A 19868-nucleotide genomic window follows, 5' to 3' on the forward strand; every position below is an offset into this window, starting at 1 on the left:
CGATATTGACACCGAGGAACACCTCATTCAATTTTGGTAGTGTTCCGGAATTTTTAGGATTTTTGAAGGATTTTTTCATCTTTTGGCATATAAGGTCAACGAACATGGGTTCGAGCTGCGCGTACTGGTGGTTTACGTACGCGCACTAAAGCGCGTGCTCTGCTCGGGCAAGGTGCCTTGCAATGACGTATTACATACAAAAGGCTTCTATTTTAGGACATTGCATGCATGCGTGTAAGAATGGAAATGAGTTGCTGGCTTGATGGAGGTCTGCATGAGCTCTCCCAGTGCTTTTCTAGTTTTATATGCGATATGCTATCTATAAAAAAAAATGAGAGTATACAAATCCAGATATAACAAAAAACACATGAAGATATGCACCCCCCCCCCCCCCCCCCCCCACACCTTCAGCTACCAACAACCCAACACAACATCCCAAGAGGGATAATGCTGGTACTGCATTGCATCAGGAGACAATATCATGGAGAAAGTCAGAGGATTTTATATCAGATTGCAATATTATATTCATAAATACTGTCATCTGATATGAAATCCCTGCCTATATGAATATATAGTACAGTTGGTACCTTGTAAATTTTATGGTAGTGGTATCAACTGTTCCTTTTTATAGCCATTCGGATACAGAGTGTTTTGTCACTGGGAAAAGTATTGATACTGTAGGCGATGTGAAGTATGTGGTATCAGTAACTGTCCAGCATTCCTGGAGCTCGTCTATCAACCTTGTCATTACTATAGGCAAGGCATTTTAATATGTACAATGTAAATTGCATTTTGAGCTGGTAAACTTGAGAAGGTAAAGGAAATATGCTCTCCTGGTTAGGTTGAAGCAGTATTAGGCATTCATCATAATTTAAAGCCATCAGTATTCAGTGCTTTACCATCAAGAAGTTATTTTTCCATATTTTGATAATTCACAATATCTATATCAAATTGCTTATCACATCAAAATGTGTCTAAGTGCTGAAAAGTTTGATCCGAACTCTGAAGGCATGACAAAGATTTGCAAAGCCACATGCTGAGTGTCCTCTTGATATGAAATTTCTAAAAAATCGAGAGTTTGCCAATAAAAGATAAGGAAACAGAAAAGACAATGCCATGGGTCCGTTTCACGAAGTCATCACATAAAAGTTTACATAAATCCCAGAATGGCCAAAGTCGCTCATATGTAGCTATGGGAGACTTTCAAAGAGAAGTACAATCCATTTCATGAAGTCTCTCATAAGTGTGTCTTATGAGCGAAGAGTCTCTAATAAGACTTTCATGAAACGGACCCCAGGTGATTTTGTCTTTTGTTTGATTCATGTAGAAAGCAGAGTAAGAGCAGGGCAGGAAACGTGTCTACATAATATATATCTATTTCATTGATGAAAATGTGTTTTGTCTGTGTCTTGAGCAAAGTACTGGTTGGAGTCGGCACACCACAGATTTTGTTATCGTTATCATTTCATTCTTTGATGCATGTCATGTTACTGTAAAACATGATATATTCGCGGCATGAATTTTTCGCGAATTGGAGCCGACGGCCTTTTTTGCGGCATGAAATTTTCACGAATTGCCACTGGCATTCAATGCATATAGTGTAGACAAGAACTTTCGCGTGCATTTTAATTTCGCGAATCGTGGCGCTCTCGAAATTTGTGAAATTAAAATGCACGCGAAAATTCCTCGTTTCACAGTAAGTTTCTGAGCGATTAGCTGAATGAGTCTTGCGTCCATGCAACCCTGTACTCTCCCCACGAAAGCCTTTTTTAATAGTTTTCTTTAACCAGCAGAAAATGCACTGGCATTACTTTCTTCCATCCTCTGCAGTGACTAATAATCAATGCCTGCGGTGGTTACATGCGTTTTTTACTTTCACTTCTCAGAACTCCTTGCTCATCCCCTCCTAATGTGCTACGGTACTCCCTGCAGTGTGAAAAATCGATGCATGATATATTCGAAGACAGTGGCAAGGGATAGCCTTGTCACCAGGACACATGTCTTTTTTTTTTCTTTTTCTTTTTTAGGAGTTATTTCGTCTCTTGGCTTGAGTGTATTCTTTGTTAAAAAGTATTCTTTGTAAATCTGTAAATTGATTTGTTCATTTGATGCAACAACAAAAACACTTAGGACACTAAGAGATTTGCTTACACCATTTATAAACAATATCATCCACAATGAATGGCAGACAAAGCTGTCAAAAAGAATCAAGAAATTAGTTTGGGTAAAGAAATTCCTTTGAAGAGAAATTGTCTCAAGCATTTGAAACGCTTGATTATTCTAATTTTTCTTGTATCCCCTGTTCCCTCATGTGCAAAATTGATGCAAAATTGCTCAAAAGCAACATACCTTAGGCCATGTATGCTAATTAGTAATGACAAAGATTAGGTATCTTTGACTAACTTTGGCTGTTTTGTGAGCAGTGATAAGTGAGAAAGATGAGCAATAGGAGTTTGAATTCAGGGGTTTCTCATGGCCAAGCTGTGGTTGCATATCATATGATTGTCATAAGATGTGGTCTTTCATATGAGATTATAGGCCCAGCCAAAGCTTGCAGTGGTTATTGTTGGGTTTTTGTCCTAGCTGTTCTAAAATGTTTATGTGAGTTTATGAAAGTTTTTTCACAGCAATTGTTTAATTTCATATGAGAGGGAAGCATCTCCATTTGCAATACTTTACTCAGGGTGTCAAGGTAATTTTTGACATACAGTCCACTGGTGTATCATTATCAACTCACTTGAGTCAGCATGAGCAACGAAAGACACAAATACGCCATTCCATAACATCACTATGTAGGCTAACACATGAGATCCATGTGTTTACAAAATCTGTGATAAAGATCTCATAATGATGTCAAGGTATCGATAGGTATGAAATAACTCATGTTTTATCGAAACGCATACTAGTAGTGAATTCCGTCTGAGGTTTGAATGAAGAAAATTGATGTCGTTAATCCTTGAGTGGCACACTTCATTCTCGTGAAATATACCCCCGCAAAGATGAATTCAAATCTGTAGGAATGGATCAGGCTGTTGTTGATAATGCGCATGGTACCGAGGAAAGAATGGTTCACCCCTCATCAAATTTTCAAATTGTCTGACGTACTCGCTTTCTCCTCGTTGTGATTGCAATGTGCGTGACACGTCAAGCTGAACTGCCATCCAATCTCTCGACGAGTGCCATGATTGCTTTCCTCTCGCTCCGGGGCAGTGGTCATATTTTGTTGCCGCCTGGGCTCCGTGTCTGTCCAAACACCGGGACCGGACCCTTTAAAGATAGTGATATCCCAGCCCCCTCGCTCAGCTCACTCGCATCTTCTTCGGTCGCCTGCTTTTGAATCTCAGCCTTCCGTGTGTCGTGTACACTGCCTCGCTCCATATCTTACTCCCTGATGCACAAACATGCACGCATGGTCCACGTATGCATACATGTCCCCATGCTCTCCATGCTCAATACTCACCTGCAGTCATAAGAAAACAAACACACGCACACACACACACACACACACACACACACACACACACACACACATGTACACACATGCACACATTCATGTATAACATACGTACCATACATACAACGCTATGCAATATATATGTCTGCATACGTGTACAACATCCTTCACACATGCTCTGCTGTAGTTTCTATAGCATCAGACAGTGTGACGCAACCTCACTGCGAAGCTTCCAGCCAGCTCCCGTGCTTTGCCTGCAACGTTAAAGAGACGTAATTAAATTGCACTTAATAATAAAGTCATTAGTTGGGTTGCAGACCGCGTAATTCTACTTCCCTCCTCTCCCCATCATCTGCTCCGCTTCCCAAATTGATTTCTCTCCCTTCTCCCACCTTCCCGTTTGGAGTGTGACGAAGGGGGCCCCCGTATGCAGGCAAAGCTCCCACACCACACCTTGCGCTGGAACTCCTTACAAAATACATTGATATCATATGTGCACATATATACCTCCCCTGTCCAGTACATTTCTTTTGGAAGTATACATTGGAGTCTTTTTTAATTAGGCAGCCTGACTCCACAGCTATGGAACTAGCAGTGCAATGTAATGATAATGATAATGATGACAATAAGAATCGATATGATAATGATAACGATGGTGATGATGATATGATAGTAATAAAATATATATTTCTTGACCACAGAAACCATGTCTATATATTCTACTACCATGCAAGAACCCTTGTTGATATTTTGCTGCACCAAACTGAATGATTTAAATAGGTAGATCGAAATGAATATTAGATCCATAACATTTCAATCTACAGTACCAATTTGCTCAACAAATGAATAGATAAATAAACAAAATATCTATGTTTATAGTGACACTAGGTCTATGCCTCAAAACCAAGTGTAATGGAGATGTGTAATTTTGAATCCACTCATTGCTGCAAAAAAGAAAGAAAGAAAGAAAGAAAAGAGGCAGAGTCTGTCATGGCTAAGACTAGAGTCACTCTATGGTTCCTTTTGTCACACAGTGCCATACATAATGCTCTGTTCCACCTCAGAAACCTTCAAAGAATCCCGAGGCTGATGAAGCCAGTTGATATATGATGGTCATACTACAGTAGATATTCATTGGGGTATTCTGGGCAAGAAATGGGATAATGCCATCTTTGAAGTGGCAACAAAAATGAAATAGGATTCTTACAAACAGACACATTTATGAACAAACTACCAGAAAGTGACGAAATTTTTCCAAGTTGCTGTGCCTACTTTGTAGGTTGTCTTTAAAGTCTATTCTCATGATCAGGTACGTGTCACTTCTGATATAGCGAAGCGAAAATAAACACTGCGCCTGTACAGTACATGTGTGTATGTGTGGAAGTGGAGTACGAGTGTGTATCGGCATGAAATGCACTTGTGATTCTACATGGTGAATACAAACAACACAGCGTCAACTTCCAGAATCCTTACTCTACCATTCTGTTCTGTGATGTATCAATAACATTTCTTGTGGCTATCAGAAATGTTGGCATGTACCATATCTGATGATTTCATGGAATTTCAAAGCCAGTTATGGAAGAAAAATAGGAAATTTCTTCTCAGAAATATGCCGGTCATGGGTTTGCTTTCACTCCAGCCCCCGCTGAATACCCGGATGTCCAGCAATGAAAATACAATGATTTGTCATTACCGTAAAAGATAATGCTAGCTTCTGATCAAGTAATTCCTGAAGGAGATTGCCCTTTCCAAGTTGAATGAGTGAAAGATCCATTCCATCATTAAGACTCTGATTCGCTTGGGATATTATCATACCAGTTTGTTCTGTGAATAACTGGCTGCTAAAATGTCATAGGTTATTTTTAGGTTAAATGGACTTTCCATTAATCCAAGGCCCTTTTATGTTCCCTTGATCAGTATAGCTTTTAATAGCTCGTCCACATCAGAGGATGGCGAAAGACAGTCACCGTCTGAACGTTGACCGCGCACATGAAGCCAAGTGCTCGGATAATTTGGTCAAAGAGTCCCGCTTGTGTTCCGAACAACTTTTGACTGGTGTTCAAGTGGGATGTTGCTGGAGTCAGGTTGCCCATTTCCCATCTAATTGGGCTGATGTTTAGGGGGTAATGACATTGCACTAGCTAGAGCCATCAACCCGAATGGTGATTTTGATGACATCTTGTTTTACGAACCAATGAGGGAGCAGACAGTTGGAATGATATCATCACCTTTACTAGTGTAGAGGTGTGAGCAATATTACTGTTCAGTGGAAAGATGTTTAACTGTAAAATTCCAGAATTCTCTTTAAATAGATTTTATATTTTACACTGTTCATGGCCAATTCTGAGGAAACCTGCACCATTCCATTTGTCCGACTATACTCTGTATATGAAGGCAAAAATTAAACGTGTTGTGGAGTTACACCATAAAACTGTGGATTGGCAGGCCTCGGGTTGTGCTGTCCCGGTCAAATTCAATTTGGGTTGGTACTGGTAGTGGGAGAGGGGTCCTTGGCAAACGTAATGGAAGGCACGTTTCCATTTAATAGTTAGCACGGGATTGAAATTTCTGCTTGAATGAGGCGTACAAGGCTCAGTAAAAGGGTTGCTTACTTCCATGTGTAATGTACTTTACCTGACTTCCCAGGCAATGACTTACCAAGTACTGCGGCTGGAAAAGGAACTTCAAAATATAGAATAGAAATGAAACAGGAAAAATACCATTGCTACTTTCGCTGTTGCAGATAGGTGTACATGCACATACAAACAAACAAACAAACAAACATACATACATACATATATATTTTAATGTCCCCCCCCCCCCTCCCGAATCAGCATGCAAACCTTGTACATTACATAATGAAATTCATACTTACACATATGACATAATGTCAAGATTTTTCCTGTGTGGACACAAAAATGACTGAAAATTTTAGTTCGACCTGATGAGTGATAAAGTTATGACTCTTTTTCCTGTCGATAAATCATCTGTGATGGCAACCAAATGGCAGCTCAGGTGGCTGTTTAACTTTCCGATTGGATGTGGATGTTTCTTTTAGTCTAATATCAAAGTGCTTTGATACTTGGAGCCTTGCAATTACACATTGAGCAAAACTATAGATCTATATGATGTACTGTTTGTATGATTAAGCTCTTCCAATTGAGTGGGTAACCATACCCGCTCAATTGGACGAGCTTAATCACACAAACAGTACATTATATAGACCTATAGTTTCGCTCAGTGTGTCCTAAAAACATAGTGATTCTGTTTCAGTGTGTCATGAAAATGTGTTAAGTGGATTCTTGATGACACCGGAGTGCAATTGGCAATCACTAATGCATGTTGTCTCGCTGCCTAAGTGGGTGATTTATTCAGCTCATCACAGTAGAAAGAAAGTACGGAGGATAAGAAAAAAACAACAACAGAGGGAGACCTTCAAGGAGTCTGTGAAACCAGAAACCTTCGCAGCATGAAACTTTCACGGATTGGAGACGACGCCCGATTTTGTGGCATGAAACTTTTGCAAATTGCCGCTGGCATTCAATGCATTGTTTAGACAAAAACTTTTACATCCATTTTACTTTTGCGAATCTTCGCTTCTCGGGAAATTCGTGAAAGTTTCATAATACACAAAAATTTGGGGTTTTAGAGCACTGCGCCTTCTCTGCTCATGCTTTCAAACCTCCATATGTCAGCTCTATTCGGGACCAGCAGCGACACACCCCCTCCGGACCGAATCAAAATGGCATCTGCCCTTCGTGTCTCCTCATGCCTCATCACATAACAACTTACAATTAAATCTAATGTGCATGAAATTCTCCTACGCAGAAGGCAAGCTTTCCATCTTTGTATAAATATTACACAAAGTACGTAATGTTTGTCATGCAGTGGATTTGTGTGTCATATTCACTATCAAAACATACGCTTCATAATTGTACTGGACATTTAAGACATCTGGAAGTGTCCAGTGTAGCAATGAAATGCCTTCCCAGGGCAGGATGGCTGTAAATTTTCGTCTGACACAAATGGACCTGGTACTTTCTATGTGTATCTTTCGTGGTGGGTTTGTTTTTATAGGCCCTGCTAAATCTTGTAGCCAGGAAGACAAGTGCTACTCTACCTACAACAAGATATGTAAACATTGGTGGATTATTAGTCTAGAGCCTAGAGGAGGACAAGATGAGGCAAGGACGTTATATGAGAAATCTAACCTAGCATTCACATGTACGGAAACTGCTTGATTTCAAACACGATTGTAATGACGCATCACTAGAATCCTGCTACAAATTAATCGTTTTTGCAGTGTGAATGCAAACTGGAATCGAGGAGGGCGATTTGAATCATAATTTCCAGTTGTGTGTCAAATGATGGTCCGGAGGTGTTTTCCTATCGGGTTTCTCCAGAATTATGCAACAAAACTACCATGTGAAAGAAATTGACTGCCAGTTGTGTTTTGGATATGGAGCTTACAGTAACCTTTCAACCACTTCTGCAGAAAGACCGTGCTCCCCAAATGCTTGCACTGCAGTCAAAGGGCACGCTACTTATGGCTCAAGAATCATTGATGGGAACTTTGAAAGAAGCCAAACCTCCCCTCCTTGCTCTGAAATTCAAATCTGCAGAATCCGCAAAGCCTTCCTCAGTCGTGTAAACGAACAATGATTCGAATTGTCGTTGCAATTGTGTTTGAAATGCAGCATTCAAATTTAGCACTTTCAATTTTTTTTGAAAGATATTAAACTACATCATATGCAAGCCATCGTACTATCGCATGAATGGCTAAACATAATCACGTCTGCACAAAAATGTGAGAAACCCTGCGACATTATTCATAAAACAAACTGGCATAAACGTTGGCGTGACTTGTGCCGTAAGGGTTTATTCTCACATTCCCACCCATAGGCATTCATGTAGGGTTTGCCTCTTGATTGCATGTCTGGATCACTGAGGGGAGCGCACAGAGTGCTCTAATGTGTGTATGTTGGTATATGTCTGGACAGGAAGATAGGGGGATATGACTCAATATACTTCAGGTGGGAGGGGGGGGGGAGGTTGCAAAATGTATGGTAAAGGATGGATGAGTACTTTTAGGAGATTATGCTCAGACAGACAGACAGACAGACAGACAGAAAAGTGTGTGTGTGTATGTATGTGTGTGTGCGCTTGTGTTGTGCTGTGGTGTCTGTATGCTTTGCAGAAATATGGTGGGACAAGATTTGGCTTAAAGGGTGTGTACAGTTCTGGTCGAGGTGAGGATTTAGCTTTTAACGTTTTGTCAGATATTCAGAAACCACTCTATGAGATATCAAAGAGCATGCAATTCTAAAGGGTACCAAAAGTTTATTTGATGAAAATCGGTTTTGAAATGGCTGAGATATCTAAAAACAAGGTGAAACAAAGAGATCCTAATAAAGTTGTGGCCTGTCGCCTTTTATTATTATCATCACTTTTTTCGATATCTCAGCCATTTCAAAACCAATTTTCATCAAATAAACGTTGAATCCTTCTTAAAATTACATGCTCTTTCATATTTCATAAGAGGTTTCTCATTATCTCACTTAGAAATGTTCAAAACATGAATCCCTTACCTCAACCAGTACTGTACAGTCCCTTTAAAGCTTGACTAAAATGCAAAACAAAATATGATTCTATTATTGGTTCAACCAAGGTAGTTTGTGTGTAGAAAAAACAACATTTAAAACATATTCAAGAAAAGTCTCTGTTTGCTTTACATGGATACAGAATGTCAGATGTAGGCTGAAGGAAAAAAAAAGTAAAAGCAACAAAGAAACGACAAAATATGAAGAGTTCGAGTAGGAAAATTTGGGAGATTAAAACAAGGGGCCTACCTGTCAAAAGTGCCACACCCTAAATTTGAAGACAGAAAGCCTCTGCAATTTTTTCCTTGAATGTAATCATGTCCTTCCTCCACGCACTCATTCATCTGTCTTTCGGGGAGATGTCTTTGAATAGTGAATGACATGAGGCAACATGTAGCATGTCTGTATCTAAGAGAGAGAGAAAAAAGAAAAACACACAACAACAACCAATGTTTGTATTGTTAATATTCGAAGGAGGATTAGTCATGAGTTTTCTTTGGGGCAGAATTTTCAGAAGGCATTAGTAATGGCCAAAAAAACCAAACAAACAAAACAAAACAAAGTGTGTTGAAGATCACACTAAATATTGGTCATGCTGCGATAAAGGCCATTGGCTCCCATTCACGAAAATTTCGTGCCGCGAATGTTTCTGGTTTTATAGTTTGTTCGCCAATGTTCACGCATGGCACAAGAAAACTCACTTAGCTGCAAGTGAAGCACTTACAAATCTCCTAACTAAAGCACTTACAATCTCTGAACTTTACGTGGCAAAACAATGACTGGAGCATGACCCTTGGCTCACTTTACCCTCAACCTACTATTTGGCGAATTTTGTCAAGGGATTGATAAGATATAGTTTTTTTTTTTTCATATGCAATCCACACACTGCATGAGGCAACTTATAAATCACAAGGATTTTTTTTTTAAAGAAGAAATGTACTGATATTTTTAAAGTGAAGTGGATCATAATAATTGAGTGATTTGTTATATTTGCGTGTCCATACAAGAATCATTGGTTTTTGCATCCTGTTGCGAACATTGATTTGTCTAAACCCTGAACGAGTCTTACTTTTATGATTTTTTTTTTTAAACATCTTCTCGTGGTCTGGTGATGGAGATAAAGTTTCTTGACACCTTGACTATAAATGAAATCAAGTCACATGGTCCTGCAGATATCTTGATCAACCATGGGCTTTGGTGTGCTTTTCTCTAATTACACCCAGGAGCTGTGTAGAAAACAGGAAGTATTTGGCTAACGTTCTAATGAGTTAGATTAGCCTCCATGGGTTCTGTGTATCTGCCCAATTTCCTTTCGGTAACGAGAAGGGGGGAGTGGAACGTGTGTAAGAAGGCAGAAAAATCCCAAGACTCCAGAAAAGTAAATTAAGTTTCCTTTCTGCTATTTTTATCAAAAGTTGCCATCACTGAGGGGTGAAAGCCATTGGATGTGGTAGGAAACCACGTCATGCAGCCTTCGTAAAGTTTGAATTTTCATTTTTTTTTTCGGAGCCATCTCCAAAGGAAGATGAGAGTGTCTCGTGATGAACCTCTCGTTGTGCTGTGGTGTGACAGGACGCGATAAGGGAACAGTTGTCGTAGTCGTCATGGCTACCAGTTATCCTTCGGATGGCATGCCAAATGTACAGTGCCTCGAGAGTTGAAGCGCATCGTTTCAATGGTACTCACTGTGCATGAACAAACACACAACTTACAAAGTGCAGTCATAGCTAAGTATCTAGGGGATGCCGAGCAATAACCAGGAAATCTGCATACTCCTTGTAGTCTGATTAGTCTCTGTCCAAAGAGTCTGCTGATTTTTTTTAATTTTTATTTAAATCAACTATTCATGTCTGCAGACTATCATGAATAATCGTTCACTTAACGATGAACATCTTTTCACAAAACTCTATATGTGTGCAATATGATTTTGCAGTGATTAACATTGGTAATGAATTGGTAATGAATACATGTTTACATACATTGCACAAGGGAAATATACAAGCAAAATATTAATGGTAATGTGTATATGGAAAGACTTTAGCCAAAAAGTGTTACTTACAGTCAGTGCAGAATATACATAAGTTTAAAATGTGCAAGGGAGCTCACGTTAGCGTGCACATGGATGCAATATTATCACTAGGAATATTAATGGCTAAGAAGCAGAAACTTTCCTACATTTGTTTTCCTTTGTAGGAACATAGCTTTTTTCTCATTATGGTTCTTTGATGTGAGAGGCAGAGATCTTTATTGGCAGTGAAAGTCAAATCAATTGATGAGCGAGATAAGTCACTCAAATAAACCACAGTTTGAAAAAAATTATTCAAGTTCGTGATCGCACAGACATCTTTCCGACCATCAGAACGCTGTCTTGCAGCCTAGTTTCGTATTGCTCCTGTACCTCCATCAGTCCCGTCCATAGCGATCCACGTCGGCTCCTCTTCTGTGTGCAGCAATCCCTCCCTCCTCCTGAATAACAGGAAGCCCAGAAGTGACTTTGGATAGAGAGGGATGGGTGGATTAGCAATCACTTAGCCCTAATCAACCACTTCCAGATGAACGGACAGAGTGTTGCTAGTATGCACCCTGTTTGTCATGGCTACCTTTAAATCAAAAAAGGGGGAAAAAAAAACTATTTTCAGAATTTGCCAACCCATCTGGGCACATTAATAGGGTCAATCACTTGGACGTATAGATTGCATTTACAATTCCCCCTTTTTTTTATTCATGTGGCTGAGGTTATGATCGTGCCGCTCAGAGTAGAGGCAGAGTTGATTATCACAGATATTGATTAGGGTACCGATGCATTAACAAGTTGCAGCACAGTTTTGATATCCTATTAGTTGCTCTGCTTTTTTTTCCCCCTCCAGTTTTTGGTAGTGTGTTTAAGGGTAGAAGCATATCCGGTTGCAGTGTTTTTGTTGAAGTTGCAGTAATTATATTTTAGTATTATTATTGTTGTTTTTTGTCGTTGTCATTATTGTTGTTTTGTTTTGTTGTTGTTGGGTTTTTTTTGCTGGAGTGTGGTTACTCTGAATCAGTGAGGGAACTGTAATTTCAGAGGTGAATAAATTGATTGATTCTAGGTATACTTCCATTGCACAATAGACATAGAGTCAACCATGCAAATATGCCAAAATTCAGAGAGAATTAAAAAATGTGAGGAATTGTAATCTACAGCGCAAAGTTTGAACAACAAATTATTTATTTATGTCAGGATAGGACTTAACATGGAAGGCCCATGTGTGAGCGAGTTACAACTCATGCATGTAAAAGATCCCGCTTCATTCAGTCATTGCAAAGAGCAGGGTGCATAACCCGGAGAAGTGGTCAACCCAAGTACTCGTGGCTGGAAGACTAGCAAGTGCAGCTGAATATATGGGCTGTCCAGCCAGTTTGTCAGATGGAAAACAAACAAACAGACAAATGGATTAATGAAACCGAAATATCATTCCTTTATTTCTTTCTTTCATTTTCATGTTTAAACATCAAGAAATATCCCTTTAAAGGTCCTGTTTACCTTTGGGAGCAGTGATTTAAAAAATATTCAAGATATCATATCTGATGCATATGTGTAGGTCTGTTGTATCACAAAACATCCTGCCATATAAAACTTTTGCAATAAAGCCTAAAATATAAGGAGATATCAGTATTTTTCTCATTAAACCATAACTGTAGACGGTTTAGTCTGGAAACTATTTTTATTAGAACCATTGTTCACATTTTGTGTATTCAACAATACTTAAAATCGATCATTTACAGTGGTTGTTTTCTCCCAACCTCACATTTTACAACTATTTTAAAGCACTAATGCTGGATTTTGTTTCATCTGGAAGTGGTAAATTATGACTTTAACATCAGAAGAGGGGAAAGATATTTGTATGTATGTGCTGTTTCTGGTTGTAGTACAACTTTGAAGAAGACGTAGAGACCAGCCACCTATGACATTTGAAGATTTCCTTTCTATGTGATGACTTAATAAGGCATCTGAGGAAGCCATTTACTGCAGCCAGAGATGATGGGAATGCTGCCGTTTGATTACATGAATCAGAAACCGTTCAATTACCGGTCCGGCGAAGCAGTCCGGCGTGACCAACGTCGAGCCATTCAAACGGCCAGATTTGCCCCAATTATTGTGACTCATGCAATATGAATGGGCCAATCTGAGGTCCAGTGATAAGTTTTTGTTGTTGTTGTTCTTTTTTATTTTTTGCTGAGTGCCTACAGTGGTCATATATGCCTGGGAATTATCCATGAAAGGATACGTAGATGTTACAGGGATACAGCTCTTGGGCATATATATTGGATTCCCTTCCGAATCAGACGCAAGGCAGTGATAGCTGCCGTGTGTGTATATGCGACAAATACGCTTTGGCATTTTGATTGGGAGGAAGGCAGAGCATCATCCTGGCAGAGTCGTTATGTTAAACAAAGACAGAAAAGATGGACCACTCTAATTCACCGACGTCTTTCAGACCGATTTGCTCATGAAACTTTGCAGACTCTATAAGAAATATTTTTGTGATCAATCACATTTCTTTAAAACATTTATAGATATCAATTGGAGTTTGAAGAAAACAGATGGGACAGTCGTAATGATGTATTAGGTCACTATTTTCAGCGTGAGATAATATCCATGAATGACTCTTGTTTTTTATCATAGCTCTTACTGGTACTGCAATAAATGTTTTATAACAATTTCAATAAAGCACATATTATCCACATGTTTTCCTTAGACATAATGCACATTAAAGCAAACCTCTGCAGTGAGATGTATACTTTTCGGATAACCAGTGTGCTGAAAGGACATGGATGTTGTGTGCTCAGTTTGCGGTGATATTTCTTTCGTTTGTTTGTGGGCGAGGACCTCATACTTGGCATAGGCAAGTGCCCACTCATTTTCGGTGCCTCGGTTTAAGTGGTAGTGAAGTGACCTGGTTTCTCTCAGGAATTTGATATTCGAGCATAAGAGCCGTCATCAACATGTTACAGCTGTACAAGTGAAGTGTCTACCATCCATGCATTGTTAACCTTAATGATTAATCCACGCATTGATGAATAATTTCTCGTATTTTCCCCATTTCCCCCCTTCTCTCTCTGTACCTCTACCATTTTTCTGTCCGCAGCACCGAAGAAGACGTTATTCCACTTTTCTGTCAAATTCTACTTATCTGATCCTGGGCAGCTACATGAGGAATTCACAAAGTAAGTCATTTATCTGTTCTGTACATACATTGTATTTTTGCTAGATTTCTTGCCATATTTCTTGTTTCCTAGCTTCCTCCTTCTGCCCCCCAACCCCCCCCCCCCCACCCCCTCCCCCCAAAAAAAACCCCAGAAACTCTTTCTCTGTCTGTACTGCCCCTTTCGTAGCCAGTAAAAAATTGTGCCCTGTTCTCCCAAGTTTTGATGGCTGCTGTAAATCACTTGGTGAATACAGTTTCATCACCCCGATCATATTTTGTGGCCGTTATCACAAAATCGAATGCCCCATTAAAGATTTCTCCTCCTACAACAGCCACACATTCCCTTGACACCCATTAAATTGTTTGTCAGAGGCAGAATGGCATTTGCTACATTTTTACTCATGTACACACACATTGCCTCTTCGCAAACACAATAAATCATATGTATCCACCAGTAAACATACACTGTACATACATTCATACAGATGTATGTACATGTACAAATATACGTACACACACACATACACACCATGCAGGCATCATATGCACATCTTGTACAATTCATCAGTTGATGAATCTCAAAGCTTGCTCATGCATGTGTGATGTGGTTCTGATCACCCAAAACAGTACAATGCACACATAAATAATGCATATTGACATTACGTGGGATGAAATTCCATTATTTTCCAGTCAAAAAACAGGCTGCTCACAACTTTACAGATCTCAAAACAAGTTAGTCAGCAGCTGGATGATTGCTTTGAATACTTAGATTTGGTTGCTCTTTTTTTTCTGCCCTTTTCCGTGAAATAGTCATATCACTTTGAATGTTTTGTAGAAGACATTGAGAGCCGCATTAGAGAATGACTCATAGAAATTTAAAGGGAAATTTTCTCCAAATACATGTAGATTCAGTGAAAGCTGAATTATTGGTAAAACACATCAGTGAAGTTTATGGAAAATCGGACAATCCGTGGTAATGTCCCAGTGCCTATGACAATTGCAGGATTGGGAGACTATGACAATATGTGATGACGCAGTAGTGGAATTCCACAAATTTCTTTCAATGAAAAGTAGGAGTTGTCTGGACTTGTTTCTGGCATATGTATGCTAAGGATAAAATGATTCCCGCTGCCTTCAGTCAAGTGCTCTTTCATTATGTTGACAAAAAAATTGAAAATTTGCAGTGTATTTTTCTTGTTATCGTTCCGCTTCTATGGCATCACAAACTTTGAAAGCATGCTGATCCCGTGATGGGTAACCAAAATTTCAAAAAGCAATATCAGGAACTTTTGAAAAAATTGTCTGATTTCCCGTAAACTTCACTGATGTGTTCTACCAATATCCCTGCGTTCACCTAATTCACACTTATATTTGGGGTTAATTTCCCTTTAAAGAACCCTTCATTCCTGTACAAGTCATCTTCTATCCCGTTTTGAGGAGTAGAATAAGTTTTTGTATTCAGTTATTATTTTTTTTTTTGCCCTGCACTTTGTCCTGAGCTCTTGCCCTTGCCTTCTTCCGAGCTCCCAGTTTCTTGCTCTGTTCCCCCCCCCCCCCCCCCACTTAACTCTTTTCTTGGCTCTGTTTTCATAGGGATGTTAGGAATAGCCTGCTATACAGTAGAATTTCACACTGCTGTGTTCAGCTGTATCCCAGAAACCTTTGGTACATTAGCCAACCTCACCTACTTTGCTTGTCCTGCCCCACCTTCTGCCCCCACCCCATGCCCCCACCCCATGCCCCCACCCCATGCCCCCACCCCATGCCCTCCCCTCCTCCTGCCCCTCCTCTTCCTGTCCCTCCTCCCCCTCCCCGACCAGCACGCAGATGCACAAACAGATCATTTAAAAGACAGATGCGTGCACACGTTTCAAAAACATCTTTCTGTAACATTTGTCAGATTAGCTGCCACCTATACTGGGTATTCAAGATCCAATGTCAGAGCTCTCACTTAGATTTTGCCTTCCCAACGTCGGAAATGCTGGTACAATATATCTGTTCCGGGGACTATTTCTGTACCAAAAGTACACACCAGCTAGCTTTCAATACCAATTTTATTCACTTCTGTGAGTCTTTTCTCTGCTGTAGAGGCTTGCCCGTTTAAATATTGATATGGATTATAGAGGCCAGTGCACACTTATCCTTCTCTGTACTTACATGTTATTTTTTTTCTTCTTTTTTTTGCCCGGGGGCCGCCATCCACCGTGCCAATATTACAGCCATAAATGATTCAAGTGTGCAAATAAATGTCGTTAGTCTTCACCAATGACTTCTGAAGTGGGAGTTCGGTGTGTGTGTGTGTGTGTGTGTGTGTGCATGCATTCATTGGTGCGGTAGTACTCGAGGTGGTGCTCATGATAGCCTCTCTCTGATTGGTCCAGGTACCTCTTTGCCCTGCAAGTCAAGAAGGATCTGGCCAATGGCAGGTTACCTTGCTCAGAGAACACAGCAGCGCTCATGGCATCCTACATTTTGCAAGGTATGTCAGTCGGCATTCTCGTCAGTTGTCATGATGCAATGTTTTAACTAGACCTGCGTCCTCTTTCTTCAGGCATTCTGACTTTTTTAAAACCCTTTTTTGTTTTTGTTCCATTGGCGAAAAAAGTGCGAAATTTTAGTTTAGGCAATAAAAGAATTTTAAAAATGGCATGTTTAATTTTGATGTCTTTTATGGAGTATAAACATGGAAAAAAAAACAGAACAAAACATGGATGGGTTGTTCCAAAAGTTATTTATGTAGCTTCAGGGAAGAATGCTGAAATATTTGCTGCCCCAAATTAGGGTAAATATTTGTATTGTTATTTGCAGTATGAGCATCATTTATATTCTATCTTTTATTCTCCTCAAGACAGTTTTAAAAATAATCATTACAGTTCATTTCTTTCTTTTTGTGTGTCTCTGAAAACCCCTTATTGATGTCAGGAATGTAAATTTCTATCTGCATTTAATAGTCTCTGTGTTTGTACTTGGTGTAATAGAGTAGGTCCTTCCCAGTCACTTGCCCCCTTTTTAGGACATTTATTTCAGTTTAATAGCACCTGAGATATCAGAGATACAGCAGGCACATGTTGATTTCATTAGATGGAGTGAGCTGGACAAGGAACAAGAAAATGGAAACACAGAACAACATGAATAAATAAAAACACCTGCAGCCAGGAGTAAAAGCTATATGGGTGGGGTTGCCAATAGCAACAGTCTGACATGATGTTCGTAATTGATATTAAATGTTTAAGTCACACATTCCTTGCATTGATACATGTCTGAAGTACAATAGGTTTCCGTAAATTGTGCAAAGAGTGGACAGAGAAATAGAACCGAAAAAAAAGAAAAGAAAAATAAACATCAAATGAAACCAATGTGATCCTTTCCCTGAAAAATTAGATTTTATAAGCTTAATACCAGAAGAGTCAATGTTACAAATTTGTCAATAGCAATGAATATATGATGTCAAAAAGAGAATGTCATGTGATATCAAAGTGTTATAAGATGGAATGCCTTGTTTTGCTTCATATATGTTCTGAAATATTCCAATTATGCCTCACTCACCAGCCGAGGTCGGCGACTACAGCCCGATGGAACACGATGACGGGCGATACATCACAGCGTTCCGCTTTGTGCCCAACCAGTCTAGGCCCATGGAGCTCAAGATACAGGAGTATCACAAAAATCACATGTATGTAATCCTTAAAGGACAAGTTCACCCTCATAAACATAAGGATTGAGAGAATGTAGCAATATTAGTAGAACACATCAGTGAAAGTTTGAGGAAAATCGGACAACCCGTTCAAAAGTTATGAATTTTTGAAGTTTTTGTGTAGTAACCGCTGGATGAGAAGACTACTGCAGTGTATGAATAACTTAGATGTCACATGCGTACAACAATATAAGGAAAATATAAAGAGAATTTCACAAAATTGCATCTTTTGAAAAAAGTACATATTCCCTTGACTCGTTACCGACATATGTTAGGGGTAATATTATTCCCCCTGCTTTTAGAAAGAGACAAGTCAAGTGCTCTTTTATTATGCGAAAAAAGTGAAAATATGTTGAATTTTCTTTACATTTTCTTTATCCTGTTGTACGCATATGACTCACAAGCTGAAGTAGTCTCCTCATCCAGCGGTTCCAACACAAAAATTTTAAAAATTCATAACTTTTGCATCGATTGTCCAATTTTCCTCAAACTTTCACTGATGTGTTCTACTAATATTGTTGCATTTTCTCAATCCTTATGTTTATGAAGGTGAACTTGTCCTTTAACATTTTACCAGCCATTCCCTCATGAATTTACTCTAAATATGCAATGTATTATGTTGATTCAGTGGATGCAGAATTATCATTCTTAGTACATATTTCATTTTTAAAGAAAGGCACGCATTCCTTTGACTTGTTGCCAACCTGTGTTAAGGGTAGTATTAAAATTCCCTCTCTCTTCTGAAAGAGTTAAGTCAAATACTCTTTTATTATGATAGAAAATTGAAATTGTGTGGAATTCTGTTTACATTTTCTTTTTATTGTTGCCCTGCTGTGGCATCTTGTGTAGTCTTCTTATCCAGTAATGACAGTGCATAGATTTAGCCAAGGCTTTTTATGATTATATATTCACAACTTTTGAACAATTTGTCTGACTTTCCTCAAACTTTATTAATGCATGTACTACTAACATTTCTGCTTTTAATGAACCCATGTATTTTCTTTAAAAAAACTGTCATGAGCATGATGAATTGGACTTGCTTACGGTCAAAATGAAATACTTTACACACTTACAATTGATATTAATGATCAAGTCAAGTGAGAATTTACCACTTGGGAAGCAGTGTGTCCATAAAAAATACAGTAATTTATTACAAAGGCAGAAGAGCAATGGAAATTTGTTGGACCTTCAACAAATCATTAAAAAAAATATATGGCCTAGCAACTCCATAAATCTTGATTAATACTGGTACCTTAGGATTAGAGATTTTAGTTTTTTAGTTTTCTAGTCTTGTTTTAAGAAAGAGACAAAATCTCTCTGTTTTTGTGTGTGTAGATAGAAATACTGGAGTTTTCTTTCTTTCCCAGCAGATTTACAAAGACAGTATTCCTTTACTACTACATCTTGAGCAAATAACTTTTTAAAGATGTATATTATTTAAAAGTTCCATTATTATAATTATTTTTTTTTTTACTTTTCTCCTGTCAAAATGTGTGTTTGCAGTCAGTTGACCTATATTGCTGTTTACAGATACCCCCAGGGTGCAGTGCCTGATAGCTTGTTCACATTCAAATTGTCGTAACTATTTTGATACAAGTGTTTAATAGTTGCCATAATTGTTAGATTTCTCATTAAGTCTTGCATACTTCACTGCCATCATGAAAAAAGAATCCGTATGGGCAAACTTCTCTTAAAGCAGACTCAAAGGCTGATACATGAGTAGGAATGTACTGTAAACGTCAATATTTTTGTGTGAATAATTTTTCGGGATGAGCAGCTCAAAAACATCTTCACGGGTTCTTGAATTCGTGCTGCGCGATTGTTGACCCATTCAAAATGTGCAGATAAAATTGTGAAGATATTTTCGCTGGTTGTAGAATTCACGCTAACCAGAAGTAGCGCGAAATACGCAAAATTTCTGCTTTTACAGTATATCC

The 19868-nt window shown here is 38.9% G+C and overlaps 1 protein-coding gene across 1 annotated transcript in view; it reads left to right on the forward strand.

The window, feature by feature from the left end:
• Positions 1-19868, forward strand: part of LOC139711268 (FERM, ARHGEF and pleckstrin domain-containing protein 1-like) — a 135468-nt gene that overhangs the window by 60170 nt on the left and 55430 nt on the right. Inside the window, exons 5-7 of the mRNA XM_071623178.1 lie at positions 14178-14256; positions 16619-16716; positions 17787-17910. Of these exons, the coding sequence (XP_071479279.1) occupies positions 14178-14256; positions 16619-16716; positions 17787-17910 (301 nt within the window). The remainder of the gene's footprint in view (positions 1-14177; positions 14257-16618; positions 16717-17786; positions 17911-19868) is intronic.

This window comes from Diadema antillarum, unplaced genomic scaffold (assembly GCF_040938485.1).
Source record: "Diadema antillarum isolate AM-2024a unplaced genomic scaffold, OU_Dant_1.0 seq00001630_RagTag, whole genome shotgun sequence".
Taxonomy (NCBI): domain Eukaryota; kingdom Metazoa; phylum Echinodermata; class Echinoidea; order Diadematoida; family Diadematidae; genus Diadema; species Diadema antillarum.